At 39.4% G+C, this 18,964-nt stretch overlaps 1 protein-coding gene across 8 annotated transcripts in view; it reads left to right on the top strand.

Moving 5' to 3' along the window:
- The window catches only part of Dock10 (dedicator of cytokinesis 10), a 230,297-nt gene that overhangs the window by 44,152 nt on the left and 167,181 nt on the right, over positions 1–18,964 (top strand). For 4 of the 8 annotated variants that reach the window (XM_051190556.1, XM_051190558.1, XM_051190563.1 and 1 more), the window contains exon 1: positions 2,398–2,665. The exons of 2 other annotated variants lie outside the window; for them this stretch is intronic. In XM_051190556.1, coding sequence (XP_051046513.1) covers positions 2,507–2,665 — 159 coding nt within the window. In that variant the 5' untranslated portion in view covers positions 2,398–2,506. Of the gene's footprint in view, positions 1–2,387; positions 2,666–18,964 lie in introns of those variants that run through there. 2 more of the 8 variants (XM_051190564.1, XM_051190557.1) reach the window with 2 other exon arrangements.

The following is an 18,964-nucleotide window of genomic DNA, read 5'->3' as shown; positions in this document are numbered from 1 at the left end:
AGGGAGTGTTTCTTTAAGAAGATTTCTGTGTTTCTTTGTCAGACTCACCTGTTGCCTCTATATAAACCTTAGGTACTCCGAACCTAGGCCCTCTAATGCCACTTCGATGCATACTGGCAGTTTTTCCTAAACAACTGTTGAATGGGTCTGATTCTTATTTCCCACTTTTCCACGTCCAGAGGACACCTGTTTTATACACTGAATTTTAAAGGAACTCACCTTTGGACATTCTCTTAAAATGGAGATTTGGAGTCAGAAAGAATGAGGGGGTGAGGAAGGAAGAAGAGGGGAGGGTAGTGCAAGCCCCTCCCTAGCAGCCCATCAATTATAGGGGCAGATTCCTCAGAGACAAAGAGAGGATCAATACAAACAGGATTCTAATAGCTAGAAAGCATCTGCGTATTTCCCTAAAGACTGTGCCATCTGCCAAACATCTGACTCCAAACACCACCCCAGAGTGTTAGTCAGACCTAGAGAAAGGTAGCCAGAAGGACGTTCAGGAAACTAGGTGTGCCTTTGGACCCCCTACTGTGTGACTGAGCTGGCAGTCCCCCCCCTCCATTTTCTGGCTGGAGCTGGGGTGTGTCTGATGAGCCATGTGCTCATGAGCCCACGATCATTACCCTTGTAGTGCACTGGACAGAGCTCTACTATGAGACAGAGAGGAGGTGAGTAGAGTGGGCATGCACATTTATGGAGGCTGGAGGAGCAGCTATATTTCAAAGGGTACATCCACAAACATGGGCTCACACTTGGCACTTGCTTTGCATATTCAACCCACTTGAGCCAGATGTGGCCTCTTGTCAGCAAATGCCCCAGTCGTCTGGAGTGAAATGGTTTAGATTTGAGAGCAGGCATGCTGACAGAGGTCCAGAGGAAGTTAAGGACTTGCCAGCGACGTTAGCATTTTTTCCTTTCTCTGGCAGCACCAAAATATGTTTGCTCAAAACAGAGAGAGACGAAAACTATTGGCAGTCAGTACTTCTTAAAAGAGGAGGGGAAAAAGTTAAAAGAAACATGTTTTATTTCTCTGGCAGACACACCAGTTAAAACGATACTGTGTTGTGACAGATTACTGAGTCATTAATGCCTAACTGAGCATTTTGCTATATGCCTCTGTGAAAGTGACTTGAGTGTGGCTGGGTCAACCGCACCTTACAACAGAACAAGCCTTTGCTAAACCTCATATAGTGGCACTCTGCACACAAGGAGCCTCCAAACTAAACATAACATTGTTTTGTTTTGATTTTTTTTTTTTGATTTTTTAAAATCTAAATCTCTAAGAGTTGGGCTGAAAGAATTAACTTGGCAAGAAGATCCCAACATTCAAAATCCTCCTGGGGATTTCATGCTTCCCTCGTTTGTAAGCAAAATCCATTTTCCATGAGATATTTTTAGCGCATGTATCCCCCGTTGTCCTATTCGCTTTCAGTATACCATTAGATCTTGAGGCCATTCCAGATGGGTCATGTGATTTCTAAACATCCATCTTCGGTTCCCTCCTAAGTGACTAGTCTTACAGAAGTCAAGGAATGCTAGACCCTTAACTACCAAAGACCTCAATGTGTTTTTGTGAAGCTTTCATTCTTATTGATAGGATGTTAAAATGTTTCCCAGCTGCCTCTAAGAGGTCAGCTTGGCAAAGTGCACTGGGTGACCTCAGACAGAGGGAGAGGTTTTCAGTCCTGAAAACCGCCTATGTAAATATAAAAATGTATTAGGCTGCAGAACTGTGTGTGTGGGAACAGAACAACCACACCATTGAAAAGAAATCACGCAGAACACTGGCATGTTTCACATGGTCTGTTATCGCATGCATACTTTTGATAAATCATCTTGATTCAGGGTACTCAACATTTCTGATGCTGGTTTCTCTTCCAGAATTTATGTACAGTAAATCTCTGATGACTTAATTGACTTAATGGGTAACCAGAAGAACTTCCTTCTGAAAGTTGTTTATATTTTTTGGACTATCGTTTGTCAGTCAATATACCTCCTTTGCCTTGGGAGGAGGAAAGTCAGCATGAAGTATGATTTTCACTTGTTTAATTTGAAGAATGACTTATGATGTGTGTGTGTGTGTGTGTGTGTGTGTGTGTGTGTGTGTGTGTGTGTGTGGGTGTGTGTGACAGAAAGAGAGACAGAGAGAGAGACAGAGAGAGAGGGAGAGAGAGAAAGAGAGGAGAAAGGCATATTTACTCAAAGCTCTGAAGCAGGAATCCAAGACAGTCACTGTAATAAACAGAAAACATGCTTTCAAAATGCACGGAGAAACCCTTTCTGGATGAAATGCTCTGATGTTTTTGAGTGTGTTCCGTGGATCAAATCATCCCCATCTCTGCATCTAAGCTATTTGGCCGTGATCAGATGATCATAGCTCAAGGAAGTGATTGGAGGGCGAGCTGGCTGCAGCTGCGGTGTAGGCTTGTTCTCAGGGACAAGGAGCCACTGTTTTTCAAACATAGCATCAACATAGAAGTTATTCTGTAGGCTCCAGGATGCAGCGATGGGCTGCACTGCCAGCATTGTTCTGCTTCAAGCTTTTCGCTCTGTGATCCAGAGGAGCTGTCCACACATTTGTAGAAGACGCCAGGAGGAACCGTCCCATGAAATCGTGCCTCTTGAAAGTGACGATGAAATGAGTAGACCCAGAACCCTCATAATGGTACTGTATTCTTGGCAAACAGACTCTCTTGATTGTGCTGTTATTTCAGTGATAGACGTTATAATTTGGGAGGGTTGGTGTTTGGCTTCAGATCAAGATATGTGTGACCTAGAGTTTGCTATCTTGTTTGTGGGGGAAAATCTCTTAGAAGCATTGCTATCATTTAGAGAGATGATTTTCTTTCTTAGATCTGTCATGGAAATGTGTGGTGTTTGTCTCTGAAATCCTCTGCTTCCCAGAATTTGTTTGGTGTTAACTCTGCAGCATGGGAAAAAACAAAATAAACAAACAAACAAAAAAACCCCAAGAAATTTGACATTTAGTTTCAGTGGATTCTGTTATAAGCCTTAATTTGTGTGTCACCTATAAACAATTATGTTTGGTAGATGCCAGTAGTTAGACCTCTAACTTTAAGAGATCTGGGGTTGTTTTTCTGTTCTTTTCCTGGCTTTGAAACGGAAATGCCTTTGCAAAACGCTTAGTTAACTTTGGCACAAAATCAGAGTAACGTATTGAGAGTTTTGTGAAATGTGTGATGTTTTTATTTAGAAGTTGTATCTTGCCAATTGTAATATCATATAATTTTAAAATATGTGCTTCTATTGTATCAGATAGTGTTGCTCCTCTCTGCCTCTGTTTAAGCAGTGAGGATGAAGTACTGAGTGCCCCTTATTTTAAGATTTGGGGAAGAGATCTGCTTAGTCATTGAAATCCCCTGTCAGGATGTAAATGGTGTGCTAAACTTTCCAAACCCAGGGAAGTGTTGGAGTCAGGATGTTTTCACACAGTGTTTTTTCTTAGACTTTGATGTTCAAGGATATGGTAAATAATGAATGAAAAATACCTGTTGCACTAACAATTCTTACCTGAAAGTTATTTGGCCCTGGATATGCCTCTGAATGACAAGGGACCACAGTGTAACTTTCTATATTAACTCCTTTGACAAATCAAGGGTTGAATTAAGGACTGTGACTATCTCTTCTTGAAAGCATGAAATCCAAACCATTTCACACTTATTAGCCCTATAAAACTTAAAAGTGTTTGAGATTGCTCAAAAGTCAAAAAAAGTCCAAATGTAGTGTTTTTTTAAACTATAATAATAGTATCAACAAGTTCATAGATTTTATACAGACATATGTGTGTGTTATTAACACCCATAGTTTTCTAATATGTTATAGTTTTTTGAAAACAAGGAAAATACTGTAAATATTACTATTTTCTAAGTATCCTTTTGATTTATCTAGTTTTTTTGCTTTTTTTTTTAAACCAGCATTAAATGGGATGATAAAGAATTCATCATGGATAGAGCTACCATTATCCACATATTTTGAATTCATATACTTTCATCTCATGTATGAAACCATTTTTTCCTACAAATAGATTTTGGCGTGTGTGTGTGTGTGTGTGTGTGTGTGTGTGTGTGTGTTGGGGGTTGTAAATGGATGCTTTATCATTATTTATCTTTTTGCTTCAGTGACTCTAAGGCAAATAAAAAGACCTGAACTCTGAAAGCAAAAGGAATTCACCATATCATAATAATATAATATATATTTAAAAACCTAAAAGAAAGAATTTTGAGTGTTTTTTCACAAGTAAATGACAAATATTTAAAGAAACAAATATGATTGCCCTGCTCTAGACATTATGCAATGAATACATAGATTGAAATATCACATGGCAGCCCATAAATGTGCACAATTATCCCGTGTCAGGGAAAGTTTAACAGGTTTAACAAGAACTTACTGATGACAAACCAGAGGTTCAGAATACTGGACACCATGTCTGTGTTGTCCTGGGACTGCTAAGTTTCAGCTCTGCAGGCCACAAGGCCCACTGAATCTGAAAGCCATCATGCTTTCCACCCTGTTTCTATCTCAAAGAAAATAAGGATGAAATTGACAATGAACTGAGTTTTTAGAAGAAACTCTTGGACCACTTAGAGAAACACATGCTGGCACAAAGTCATTGTGGCCCCTTGACAGTGTTCTCCAGTGCAACTCCAGCATTCATACATGTGAAGAAAAAATCCAGAACTCTGCCCTGCCTGTGAAGTGTGAAGGTCGTGGTACATTTTGGGAGGTATCTGTTCCAGATGTGTTGCAGTATGGCTGTAATATTTAATGGACAAATTCTCTTTCAACCTGATGAATCTAAATTTTGACCCATGAATTAGAATCTCTGGAAAAGGATCTAGGGCTTCAGAAGACAAACTGAAGAGCAGTGGGAATGTTATTAGTCAGAAAAGCTATTGCAGTGACTCCAGCAATAGTCTTGTATGGTTTTCTCCTGGGTTAGTGGGAAGTGTTTGGATTCATTTCAGTAGCACAATTAGGCTTTGCTATGAGTTACTTACAAAATGTGGGGAAAAGAAAACAGTCTGGGTTTTCTGTGCACATTCCTTTAAAGGGTTTATTTATTTGTTTAATCACATGTGAATGAATGTTTTGCCTACATGTATGTATCTGTACCCTGTAGCTTGGTACACACAGAAAGCATCCAGAAAGCACCAGGATTACTGGTGGTTGTGAGCCATCGGATACCTCTGTTGGAAACTGTTCCCAGGTCCTCTGTGAGAGCAGCAAGTGCTTTTCACTGCTGAGAGATCTCCCTATGTCCTGCTGTCAAGTTCTTACCTGTACATTCAGAACCCAGTGGTTCTTTAGTAGGAAAGCATATAAGAACAGGAGCTCAGGAGCAAGATTATAAGTCTGTTACAAAGGAGCTGAGTTCCCAGTGCTTTCTTCCCAGGTCTATGCTGGTAATGCCAAGTAGGAAGCCAGCTGGAGTTTTAAGAAAATTCGTACAGCGAACTATAGCCCAGCCCAATGCAAACACCAGTAAATGATTGGTGAATGGGCAAGTGGTCACTTTTCTAATGCCCTGCATTATTTATAATGTATAAGTCCATTTCACAGCTAAGGACATATTTCTTCCCAGCCTGTCTTGGGCTGAGCTTTTAACGACTATTTTTACTAGTTATACATTTTTCTCCTATCACTGGTATACAGAAAATAGGCAGGGATTAAGTCAGGGCTTTTCATTTGTTTTTTGTTTTTGTTTTGCTTTGTTTTTGTTTGTTTGTTTGTTTGTTTTGGGTTTTTTTGTTTTGTTCGTTTTTGCCTCATTGAGACCCAGAACAATGACTTTTATCCTCTTATAGACTAGAATTGAATATGGTGGACCTGTGGATTGACATCTTTGAGCAGTTAACACAAGAAAGGAGGCTTGGTTAACCCCCAACTCTTAATTAACTCGCACAAGGATGAATTAAGGAGGGAGATAAGCACAAGGGTTGGACATTGATGTCCCACAGCTGTGCTTTTTCCAGTCAGAACCTGGATGTAGGGTCTATCCTAAAACGCTTCATCAGCTTGGGACTTTCAAGATTGAAGTTTGGGTGTGTGGTCCAGACTGAGAAGATTTGTTAAACATTAAAATGAAGGATTTAGTCATTTATAAGGGACACATAAATCCTGACAGCTGAGACTATTAAAATTCAGTAGAGATTAACTGGGGGAAAAAAATGAAGACATTTCTTCAAGTTCTAGTTTGTTTGAAATGCAGAAACTTTTCTGATGAGAGAAATTGCTTGAATCTGTATGCTGGTACATGTATGTTCCTGTGGGTATGATGTATGTTCCTGTGGGTGTGAAGTATGTTCCTGTGGGTGTGATATATGTCCCTGTGAGTATGAAGACAGAACTCAGCCTTGGCTTTCATTCCTTAGGATATTTTCTACCTTTTTTTTTTTTTTTTTTTTTTTTTTTTTTTGAGACAGTCTTTCTCAATTGCCTGGGACTCAATTGCCTGACCAGCAAACCCCAGTTATCTGTCTCTCCCTAACCTGTGCTGGAGTTTCAGGTACGTATCGTCATAGCCAGATTTTTTAAAGTGGGATCTGGAGCTTAAACCCTGGTCTTTGTGCTTGTACAACAACCATTTCACCAACTCAGCTAGCTCCCAACCACCCAAAATATTTATAAACTGTATTTCTTATTCTATTTCTAGCATGTTTTGATAAAGTTTACAAATACTTATTTATGTAGGTCAGTTTTCTGGTTAATTCCTATAATTTCATATGTCTTATAAGTCGCTGCTAACCCCAGAGGTTTTCCTCATTTTTAAGCCTTTTTTCCTCCCTCTCAAATAAAGAATGATTCCACTGGTACAAGAGGAGACCTGAGATCAAGTGTCAAGTAGGCATCCACCTCCTTCTGGCTATATAATCAATTCCCATATAACAGATTCACAAGTCTCAACTAGAATATGAAACATTTTCAAAATCTATGAACATTTTGAGATGATTCTAAAACAGTAGAAACCATAACATTTAAATTTGGGGGATGACTAGGATATAGTGTATCCATAAAGCCAAGTATGACTTTATCTTTAACATTGCTCAAAGACCAAGATATATAACAATAGTCTAAATGTGTGGTAAGTCTGGGAGGTGAAATCACTGCTAGTCAACAGTGCGCACATATATGATAAACTTACCTGTACAGAGTGACTCTCAGTTATAATTGCTGCCCCAAGACCTGCATCATAATATCCTTGATACTGTAATTTTCCAAATTCAATACTTTTATGAACGATACAGAATTTATGTCAAACTCTAGCTAACAGCCCATGAAATGTGGATGATTTTCACAATTTTAAGATGGGATAGAATGAAGTGAAGAAACCAAATAAAAGGGGGAGAAAGAATGAAAGAGAAAATGCCAGAGAGAAACAGAGGAGATGCCTAGTCTACCAAGTCTAAAAGACTATGCCACTATAGTCACTATAGTGACAGAAAAGTTTACTAACATTTATCTGGTAGATGACAGGTCCTCAATCATTGGAGGATCTTCTTTTTTCCCTTAATTTTGATTTTTATAGGATGTTGTATTATGAAGTTGATCGAAAGGAACTTGGATTTTCTTCTGGGTGCCTGTTGTTTACCTGAGGGTCTAGGAGTTAGTGTGATTGAACAGCGACTTCTAGATTTAGAGTCAAAAGAATGAAGGTCAGAGTCTCAAGTTATCTTTTAATGAAAACCTAGATGACCTGGACATGCTGGGTTATTCTGTGTCTGACATGGGGAAGGTGTCTCTCTTGTCTGTTGGAACACCAGAATATTACCTTATAAAATCATATTGTACATTAATTAATATTTGTGCTAATTGCTTTTCTTAGTGCTATCACAAATGTGCACAAAAGCAATTTGAGTGAGAAAAGGTTTCTTTTTGGCTAATAACTTGAGGAGGTTCCAGTCCATTACAACAGAGAGGGTATAGAAGTTTTCATGGAAATATAAACATATGTCAGAGACTTCTTTTTTCTTCTTTTTTTCTTTTTATTTTACATATCAATCCCAGTTCCCTCTCCCTCCCTCCCTCCCTCCCACCCTCCCTTCCTCCTTCTTTCCCTCTTTCTCATTCTCCCATGTCCCCAATCACCCTCCCCTTCCACCCCCCACTCCACATGTAGGGTGATGCCTTCCAGGAGGGGTCATCTAAATCTGTCAAGTCATTTGGAGTAGGGACTAGACCTCCTCTCCTGTTTCTAGGTTAAGGGAGTATACCTCCATGGGGAATGTGCTTCCAAAGTCCTTTTGTGCAACAGGAATACATCCTGGTTCTACTGTCAGAGGTCCCTTAGATTGCCCAGGCCTTCTGAGACCCATGTTCAGGGGGTCTGAGTCAGTCCCATGCTGGATTCCCAGTTATCACTCTGGGGGCCCTTTAGCTCCTCCTTGTTCAGGTCAGCTGTCTCCATGTGTTCTGTAGCCTGGTCTTGTCCCCCCCTCTCTGCATCTGGATTCCAGTTTGGCTCAGTGTTTAATTGCGGTGTCTGCTTCTGTTTCTATCAGCTACTAGATGAGGGCTCTATGATGGTGGATAAGTTAGTCATCTATCTCATTATCGGGGAAGGGCATTTATGGTAGCCTTTTAACTATTGCTCAAATTGTTGGTTGGGGTCAGTCTTGTAAGTCTCTAGACTTTTCTCTAGATTCAGTTTTCTCTTCAGACCTATAATAGCTCCCTCTTTTATGGTCTCTCTCTCTCTCTCCCTCTCTCTCTCTCTCTCTCTCTCTCTCTCTCTCTCTCTCTCTCTCTCTCTCGTCTGTTCTGCTTCTGACTCAATCTTCCTAGTCCCAAAGTTCCCTCTCCACTCACTACCCTCCCCACTCGCCATATGCTCAGGAGATCTTGTCCCTTTCCCCTTCTGTGAGGCACCTTGTATGAATCTCTTACAATCCTCCTGGTGTCCTAGTTTCTCTGGGATCCTTTGTTCTATGTCTAAAATCCATATATGAGTGAGTACATATCATGTTCCTCTTTTTGTGACTGTTGTGACTGGGTTACATCATTCATATGGGTTCTTCAAGTTCCATCCACTTGTCTGCGAATGTCAAGATTCCATTGTTTTTTGTTTGTTTGTTTGTTTTTACGCAGAGTAGTATTCCATTGTGTAAATGTGCCACATCTTCTTTATCCATTCTTCAGTTGAGGGGCATCTAGGTTGCTTCCAGGTTCTTGCTATTACAAATAATGCTGGCAGAGACTTCTTACACTGCAAGGACCTAGAAGTAGTGTGAGAAAGAGTGAAACCAGGGCAGGGCCACACCCTTCAAAGGCCTGCCCCTCCTTACCTCCAGCAAATTTCCTCTTGCAGAATAGCATGTCTTAAATACTCCTTAGCCTTTAAAACAGTGCCACAGGTTGGGGAACCAGAGTGCAAGATGTGAGTTTGTGGGAGACATTTCAGAGTCAACACAGTGGTGGAAAATTGCAAGTGTGCAGGCTAGCTTCATCTACAAGAGACTTATTATCTTATGCACAGTGATAATATGCTACCCACTGGGTAATTCGTGTAGCAAAACAAGGAGGCCATTTGCATCAGGAGTTAATGCATTTCTTCCATATCCATTCTTAGAGTATGCTCCAGAAAGTGTGGCCCCAGATCAGAGGCCAAGTAATGTGTCAGTACAGTTCTGCTTGAGTTACTCTTTGACGCTCCACATCTGAATCTCCTTCCAACGTGTAAGCACAATAATCCTTGCTTCTTGCTCAAGTACTTTAAACACCAGGATAAGAAGCAAGATGAAGGAAGAAAACAGTTATTTATAAAAATAATAATTTCATCTCTCTGGGACTTGTTCGTTTACATATATGTTTAGTGAACAGAATCAAGGCCAAAGAGGAGTTTGATATGGGAACTACTTCAGAGGAAATAAAATAATCTCTTTATATCTCTCTACTAAATAACCCAATAAAACTTTTTGCAGAGGGATTCTTCACATTCTTTGCCCAGTTGCATATTTGGTGAATGGCTCAATGAGGAAAAGGCTTTTAAGGTTTCTAAATCTCAAGTTAATGTTCTACTCTGCTTTAGTGAGAATGGATTTGAGTATACTGACTTAAGACTCCCTCAGGAAGGGAATCCCATGTAAATAATGGAAACTGAGTTTAAATGATGTGCCAAAGATAGTATAACACTGAGCCTAAAAGCCCAGAGAATCTTTGGCAGTAAGTTTTGCATGTGAACTCATTTTCAACTGAATCATGAAGCTATTGAAAAGAGACAAATGTCCTCAGTGCCTTCTCCCCAGGGAGAGGAATTAATTGAATATGTTTGGAGCTTAGTAATTAACAATACAAATCTTCCAGGAAAAAGCTTACAGAACTCAAATAGCATATGGCATCGGCTTGTCCAAATGATAGTACATTGTTATAGTTTTCTAAATTGCATCAATTGAAAAGGATAAGGAACAAAAAGTATTCTAAAATTAAAATCTATAATATGATACATAACAGCAGAAATTCAAGGGTGTGTTGGGAGATTTGGTAACTAGTCATGTAAATCAAAACCAATGAACAGATTCAACTGTATAGATTGATCTAAGTAAAAATAAGTGTGTGTGTGTGTGTGTGTGTGTGTGTGTGTGTGTTAAATAGTCTACATTACTGATATAAGGCTATAAGGCTTTGGGAGAAGCCATGGTGTAAAGGGTATAAAAATTATATTACCAAGTAGAAATATTTGGCAATATGTCTACAGAAAGAATGACTTCAAATGATTAAAAATATAAAATTTCTTTATTTTTGAAACATAATTAAATATAGTTTTTAAGTCTGACATGTTTGCTTTCAGCATTTCTTTGTTTTGTGGAAGAGTGGGTTTCCTCAATTCTAGGATTCGATAAGACCCCAACCCTAAACCCTGATTTTAGAAGATAACACTCTGCATATGTTGAATATGCAGGAATCTAGTGGAGAACTAGACTGAGCAAAGACTGAGAGGCAATATCACAGACAATACCAGGCACAGGTGACAATGATCTGACTGCTTTACCCTCATGCAGTATACAGTATAGAGGATAACACAGATCACAAATGGATGCAAGATCATAATCCTGATTGATACTTCAGGGAGAGCTGCAATATTACCTTAGCGGTCTAACCTATGTGCATCCAGCTGTATCCAGTGAAATAGCCATAGTTCAGAGACCCAGGGAATGACAAGATGCTAAGAAGACAACATCCTCAATGGGACATGAGAAAGAGCCATGTGTAGTTCCTAATTTTCAAGCTGCTTCTTCAGTTAAGTGTTAGAGTGTGTGGTCTGCATCTCTTACCAAACCACCTGCTGATCATATGAATCCTAAGTCAATTATTCCTGCTGCCCAGTCTGTAAAATGGGACTATTGAACATCCCATCCATATTAGTTTCCTATTGCTAATGTGATAAAATACCAAAGTAGTTTTAAACATCACATGTATTGTCTTTCCATTATAAGAACACACATTCATTATCTCATATTTCTGGAGCAGAAATATGATACAGATCTCACAAGGCTGAAATTGGTAGAGTTGCCTTTTGTCCTGAAGGTTCTAGGAAAGAATTGGTTTTCTAATCTTTTCTCCTTTTTGCTTCATTTTCCACTGTTGTCCATCCCACCCTGCCTCCTGCTCCCCCTTCCCTCCCCCAGCCCATCTCACATCCACTCCTCCCAAAGGGTAAGGCCTTCCACAGGGAGTCAACAAAGCCTGGCACATTAAGTTGACCTAGGGCCAAGCCACCCACCCCCACCCACCTGCACTAAGGCTGAGCATGGTGTAAGATGGTATCTCAGCGTCATTTTTATTTGCATTTCCCTGATGATTAAGAATGTTGAGCAACTCATTAAATGTCTTTCAGCCATTTGAGATTCTTCTGTTGGAAATTCTGTTTAGCTCTATACCCCATTTTTCAGTTGGATTATTTTGTATTTTGACATCTAGTTTCTTGAATTCTTTATACATTTTGGAACTCAGCCATCTGTCAGATGTGGGTTGGTAAAAATCTCCCATTCTGTAAGCAGTCATTTTGTCTTATTTACTGTGTCCTTTACTTTTCAGTTTCAGGAGGTCCCATTTATTGATTGTTGCTCTCAGTGTCTGTGCTACTGGTGTTATATTTGGAAGTAAGTAGTCTCCTGTGCCAATGCATTTGAGGTTACTTCCCATTTTTTCTTCTATTGGGTTCAATGTAACTGAATTTATGTTGAGGTCTTTGATCCAGTTAAACTTTAGTTCTGTGCATGCTGAAAGTTTCAAGAGGCCATCTACATTCATTTGGTTGTGTGGTAGTTTGAATGAGAATGGCTCCCATAGTCTCATATAATCAAATGAATGTTTGGTTTCTAGTTGTGGAACTGTTTGGAAAGGATTAGGAGGACTTTGTTGGAGGAGGTGTGTCACTGGAGATTGGCTTTGAGATTTCAAAAGCCCAAGCCATTCTCTCTCTCTCTTTCTCTCTCTCTCTCTCTCTCTCTCTCTCTCTCTCTCTCTCTCTTTTCCTTATGGTTGCCGTCTCAACATGTAAGCTCTCATCTTTCAAAGCCAGTAGTGAAGTGTCTTCATATGGCTCTGGCCCCTGACTCTCAGCTGTCCCTCAGGACCCTGTAATTACAAGGGTAATTTCCTCATCTGTAAATCAGTAACCTTATCTCCTCTTACAGTCTTTACTCCTTCCAGTCATTGCTAACTTCCTGAGATTAGAGTGGACACATTGTTAAGAAATTATGGTTCTGTCTGCCATACTATCTCTGGAGGTTATTTCAAAGACCCAGTGCATAAATACAAGTCACATACCTATAATAAATCCTGGTGATGAGGAAGCGCCCAGTAAATTTTAGTTATTTTATTGCTTTTTTACTGTCTCGATAAAACACATTCACAGATTTCATTTACTTCAGTTATTTTAGGAAAAGGAATTGAATTGCCAAAAAGAAACTTAAATTGTGCTTCATGGAATATGAAAAGATGGGAAGGGAAGCTTAGATTTTTTTTATCTCATAGCACTTTAATATTTATTTAACATATTCACCTGAATAGATTATTTACAGAAATACAAGAATATTTGAGTTTTTCTTTTATGTCATCCACCACTTGCTTATTCTTTTGAAATTTATTTCTTCACATGTTTTAAAAATCACTTATTAAAGGAGTAGTTCTTTTCAGCTTTCAAATTACACAAAATTTAGAAATCATAAGGACGAATGATATAAGAAATGTTTAAAAGTGGGGTATGGAAAGATGGAACAATAGGCAAAATGTCTGATGCACAGGCATTATGAGACAGGCTTGACTCACCTCATATAATACTGGGCATGATGGCACACATTTGCAATACCAGTGTTAGTAGATCTCAGGCCCTTGCTGGTCAACCAGCCTAATCAAAACAGCGAGCTCCTAGTTCACTAAGATATCCTCTTTCAAAAGATTATGTGAAAAGTGATAGAGGAACACTCCCAGTGCCAACTTCACACACACACACACACACACACACACACACACACACACACACAAATCCAGTGTGCATTTATACTCATAGCACATTTCAATCTTAATTCTACATTATCACCACAGACATTTGCTTGATCTTTAGAGTTCATAAAATTTATACTTAAAAGAGTAAATTCTCACACATTGTTTTTGAAATGTAAATATTTTCCAACAATTAGATAGACTATCGATTGTTATTGTTAAATTACTTAAATTGAAGTAAAACTAAGACAAATTCAAATATTAAATTAACCACTTTTCAAGCATTCCTTGGCCACAGGTATCTCTTGCTGCTGTATTAGACACTGTAGGTATGTGCAGTGCGCCTGTTCAAAATCATACATCTCAGAAGGGAAATACTTTTGAAATCAGGGCAGCCACATCACTGTACTTCCAAACCCTGTGTGTGATCTATGAAGCCTGGCTCACCAATTCTCTCTCCTGTCTGCTCATCTGTGTTCTTTTTTTTTTTTTTTCTAGACGCAACAACAATTGGCTATTTCATTTCTTTAAATTATGTAGAGAAGGCATAAAGGAGAACAGGTCAACTGCTAATCTGCATATTTAAGGTGAATTAAAAATGAATTAACATTATTCTCCTGTCCCCAAAATATTCTTCTAAAGTGGGTAATTGGCAGCATTATTGAGCTGGCAATTGGGGCTGTAACAAAATAGAAACAAAGTGATACCCAGGCTTGGGGAGGAGGCAGAAAGCATCCTATGTAGATACTGGCCAGCATGTACCTGCCACTTAGCTTGTTGCTGGCAGCCCATCTAGCCCTATACCTTCTTTCCAGGTACAATGTAATCATACCCAAATCTTTCTTTTCAGTGACCAGGCCTTTCTCCTAAAGCCTGGCCATTTCCACTATTGTTATATTTCTACCTCTTTTCTCACTTCTAGGCTGGTCATGCCCATTGTCCCCTCTTGCATCCTGTATCTCCATTGTCTCGGGCCTGGGTTTCTTGTGCTGTATTGGACAGTATAGGCACAGCAGACAGTGAACTTGTCTGAAGCCATGCCTCTCAGAAGGATATCATTAGCTTTTGAACTCAGAGAAGTTCTTGCAGACACACTGACACACTACAGAGTTCTGTGTAAGCCATACCTGGCTCACCAATGAGCACAAGAGTGTGCCATTCTTTAGTATGCTGCGCAGTATTGCAAGATTGTCTGAGGCTTCTCTTTAAGTTCACAAAAATTTCCAGTCAAAACTGTATGGAATAGCAAAAGGTTAAGAATTTGAGATTTTAGATTCCATATGCCTTGCTAGAAAGGGAAGATCACAATTGAGGGGATAAATTGGTATGGTGGTCGTTTTTATGACAGTTGGTCTCATAAGTATATTTAATCAGTTCTGGAAACCGAAAGAGTCACACTCTTTTTAATATGTGTTAGTGCCTGCCCTTTAGCTTAGTGACAGTGGGTATAGTTCCAGAGTCTGTGCATAGTTTCAAATTGAATGACATAAATTCAAGCTGCAGAGTACCATTGTAATAATTTTAGTAGCTAGGAAATACTAGCAAGTTTCTGATCATTGTAGGAATAAATCCATTTTGGGGGAATGAAAGTTAATTCTGCTTTTCTGTACACAAGGGACTCCAGCTTCAAGTTAGTCTCTTGATTATTTCTCAAGGACTAAATAAAAGAAAAGGAGTTCAAGTTAATCTGTGGAGGTAATTAATGACAATAACAGGGGTATCTAAGTTCCAGCAGACAACTGTGGACCCATGAGGACCATAACAGAGATGATGAAGAGCTTAGAAGGTAAATTACTTTCTTGTCATTCTTCATATTAACTGGAGAACAGACATGTATCTCTACTGTGGCCTTATAGAACTCTGACCCTCAAAGTTCTGTTACAGAAACCAGATGGTCTAATGACATGGCCAACTTGATTGCTGTTTATGGAGCTCTAGGATAAATCTCTGGTGTAGCACGGTTCAGATTGGTCTTAATAATAAAAATCAGAGAGGCAGAGCAGCCAGCCACTAGAGCTCTTACCTCTATGAAATCCTCAGACTGTGAAGAAGCCAAGCTCCTGTCTCCTCCCACCTGATATTCCTCTTTCTGTCCAGCCACCTAACTTCCTGTCTGTCTGCACAGACCTCCAGACCTCTGTGGTTATCTAGTAGCTAGCCCTGCCCTCTGATCTTCAGGCAAGCTTTATTTGTTAGAGCATTAACAAGATATCACTTTCATTGTGCCACTGCTGATAGATTGCCCAGGGTGAAAATACTTCCTCAAACATTGTCTAGGTTGCCCAGGGACTATACTTTATTATGTTCATAAAATGTGAATATCCATTGCCCTCCAGCACTACAGAAATTAAGATAATGACCTCTAGAGGTCATTAGACCTCTAGAGCATGATCTGGGTGCTATTTTGGGATGGTTCTTAGGGGGCATTTTAGGGGGCCATTTCCCATTGTTAAGGAAACTAGAATGTTGAGTTAGAGACTCAAAAAGTAAAAGGATTCAGTGAAAATGACAGTTGTCTTAGTTAGGGTTTCTATTGCTGTGATAAAATACCATGACCAAAAAGAAAATTGGGGAAGAAAGGGTTTGTTTGACTTATACTTCACATCACTGTTCATCAACAAAGGAAGTCAGGACAGGAACTCAAGCAGGGCTGGAACTTGGAAGCAGGAGCTGATGCAGAGGCCATGGAATGGTATGCTTGCTGGCTTGCTCCCTATGGTTTGCTCAGCCTGCTTTCTTATAGGACCTAGGACGACCAGCTCAGGGATGACATCACCCAAAATAAGCCGGGCCTTCCCCATTAATAAACTAACTAAGAAAATGCCTTACAGCTGGATCTCATGGAAGCATTTTCTCAATTAGGGTTCCCTCCTTTCAAATAACTAGTTTGTGTGTGAAGCTAACTTAAGAGCAGCCAGCATACCAGTGACCCAAATGATGGTCTCCAACTGGGAATAAACGTGAGAGATGAGGCAAAGGCAGAGCTTGGAGACGAGGTGGCATGTAGAACAGGAGCAGGCACGCTAGCCTGTGATACCATAGGGCCTGCAGTTATTCAATGGCTCTGACATAGGACTTGCTTTAAAAGAAATGTACCCTAGTTCCACTCTAAAACAATGTGACTTTTCCATCCATATTCTCACACTCTTTTTTTTTTTTTTTTTTTTTTTTTTTTTATATACCAGTTTTGTCATGGTGGCTGCTGTCCTTTGTTCCATTGTTGTTTATGTCATTACCGATTGTTGAATTTTCAGTTGAGATTGTGTAAATCCCTTCCTTCCATTTGGTTCAGAGTTAAGTGAAGAATGTCAGATCTGTAAATAACAGCTGACTGTGGTTACAGGAATTGCAGATAGTTGTTTTGAACTGTGTGCAAATGAACCAATAGATATCTTGGAAAAATGGGAAATAAGACATTATCATCTAATGCCTCATTTGCAACATTAAGACTAAAACAAATTACAAGACATTCATGTGTTAAAAATGACAAAATGACACAATAGAAACAGCTAGACCACCCCCCACCCAGCCAAGTTCACCTCCAGATCTGTTTTTAGGGAAAGGGCTATTTGCTACAGCTGTGATTAAACTTAGTATGGATCTTCAAGATGTTACATGACTGCCTTAAAGATGGAGATTGACAGAAGAGTCAGGATTGTTGAGTGATTATCACCGAGGAACCCCAAAAGTACAGAAAGAAATCTGTTACTACCCCTTTCCAGAGAATGCCTGCCTCTTCACACAGCTCCCATGTTAAAAACTCACTGGACAAAAGCAAAGAGCCCAACCCCAAATTGAGATAAGTGAGAAATAAAGGAATAAAAGTGAATATTGCCTAAGATTAATGAAAGATGCCCGGTTCTCAGCAGCCCTAAGTCTTAGTTTAGTGAGTCCCTTTGACATTCCCCTTCAGCCTCTGGTCTACGTGGTGGGGAGGGGGCATTCTAGCTACAAATATATCCTGTGGCTGTCTTGTAGTCAGTCAAATGCTCAAGGCTTGTTTGTTGATTTGAATCAGTCAGCATAATTTGTACTCAAAGAATGGCCTAACGTGTGTGCCAGGTAGCCATATGTGGGATAAAGATTCCACTGGAATGTTGCATGCATTGGTCTGACATTCGTATTTCTGAGTGGAGTCATATGTACACAGGAGAAGCCATCTGTTACTTTAGCTAGCTGGTTTCAGTGCCTTCCCTGCCTTGATTTGCCTCATGCTGAGATTAATATTTTTTGTGGTTTTATAATTCAAAGGCTTAAACTACTTAGATTCCCTAGAGATTACTTTCTCATTCTTATGCTCATTATAAAATACTGCATGTGACTTATTTCAGTCATGTGACTTATTTTGATGGTAAATGGATTGTTTTCAGTAGCTTCCTCCTTGACATGTTTTTTCCACCTGTTTGATTTTTGAGCAAATGCTTGCTGCCTTATGTGCACAAAATCATGGTCCTACTTTACATTGTCTTATTTTGTCAGTCGTTGGGTGATTCTCCCTACTTCAAAAGCTCAGATTCTTGGAATTCTCTATTCAGAATTCAGCTGTGACTTCACTGAAATATGCTCACAAAATGCATAGTAAGAAACAGATAACAGAAGTTGCACAAGCATAGGAAAACCAGCATGAAATCTCATGTTTCCCTCTTTTTATTGCTTATTAAGATATGACAGCAGGAAGCTGCAGAGATGGCTCAGCAGTTAACAACACTGGCTTGTCTCTCAAGGGACCTGGGTTCAATTCCCAGCACCCAAATGGTATACCCATCTGTAACTCCAGTTCCAGGGATTCTGACACATTCTTTGTATTGAGTAACCAATTAGGGGGCTATCCCTAAGGGAGAAAGTTCTCCCTTTTCACATAGTTAATAGCTGTCTATAGTTCTTTGTCTAAGGGTGGGAACCCATTATATTTTCCCCTTCCACAGTAGCATGTCTATTGGTGTTGGCATTGTTCAGGTCTTGTTTACGCAGCCATATTGTTATAGTATCATGGGCATACCAGCTTTCTTGTCAATTTTTTTCCTTTTTTTTTTTTTTTTTTGTTTTGTTTTGTTTTTTGTTTGTTTGGTTGGTTGATTGGTTTTCATTTTGTGTGTGATTTTTTTTCTGGCCTTGAGAATTATACTCAAGAATTTATAGTTCCATTAAACTAAATATTCAGTCTTATGTAACATAACAGTCCATAAGGAAAATGGTGGCATTCATTTAATACATTTGGAGCAGCATGTTATCAAGTAAAATTACATCTTTTAATGAGTAAAACAATAAGGGGGGCATGACTTTGAGGAGGTCCATCCATCTATACTTTAAGTTGCTTTCATATTGTATATCAGAGAAATGTAAGGCCTTCAGAAATAGCTTTGACAATAATTTGGAGGGAAGGAGAGCTCAGACAGTGGATGATGCCCAGGCAAAGCACTTGGAAATGTTGTTGGTCAAATATCTGAAGGCGTCTGACTGTCTGTTGTCCCCACTGCATTGTGGTGGGGTAATGTTAATCAAT

This window comes from Phodopus roborovskii, unplaced genomic scaffold (genome assembly GCF_943737965.1).
Source record: "Phodopus roborovskii unplaced genomic scaffold, PHOROB, whole genome shotgun sequence".
Taxonomy (NCBI): domain Eukaryota; kingdom Metazoa; phylum Chordata; class Mammalia; order Rodentia; family Cricetidae; genus Phodopus; species Phodopus roborovskii.
This window is presented reverse-complemented; position numbering and strand designations above follow the sequence as displayed.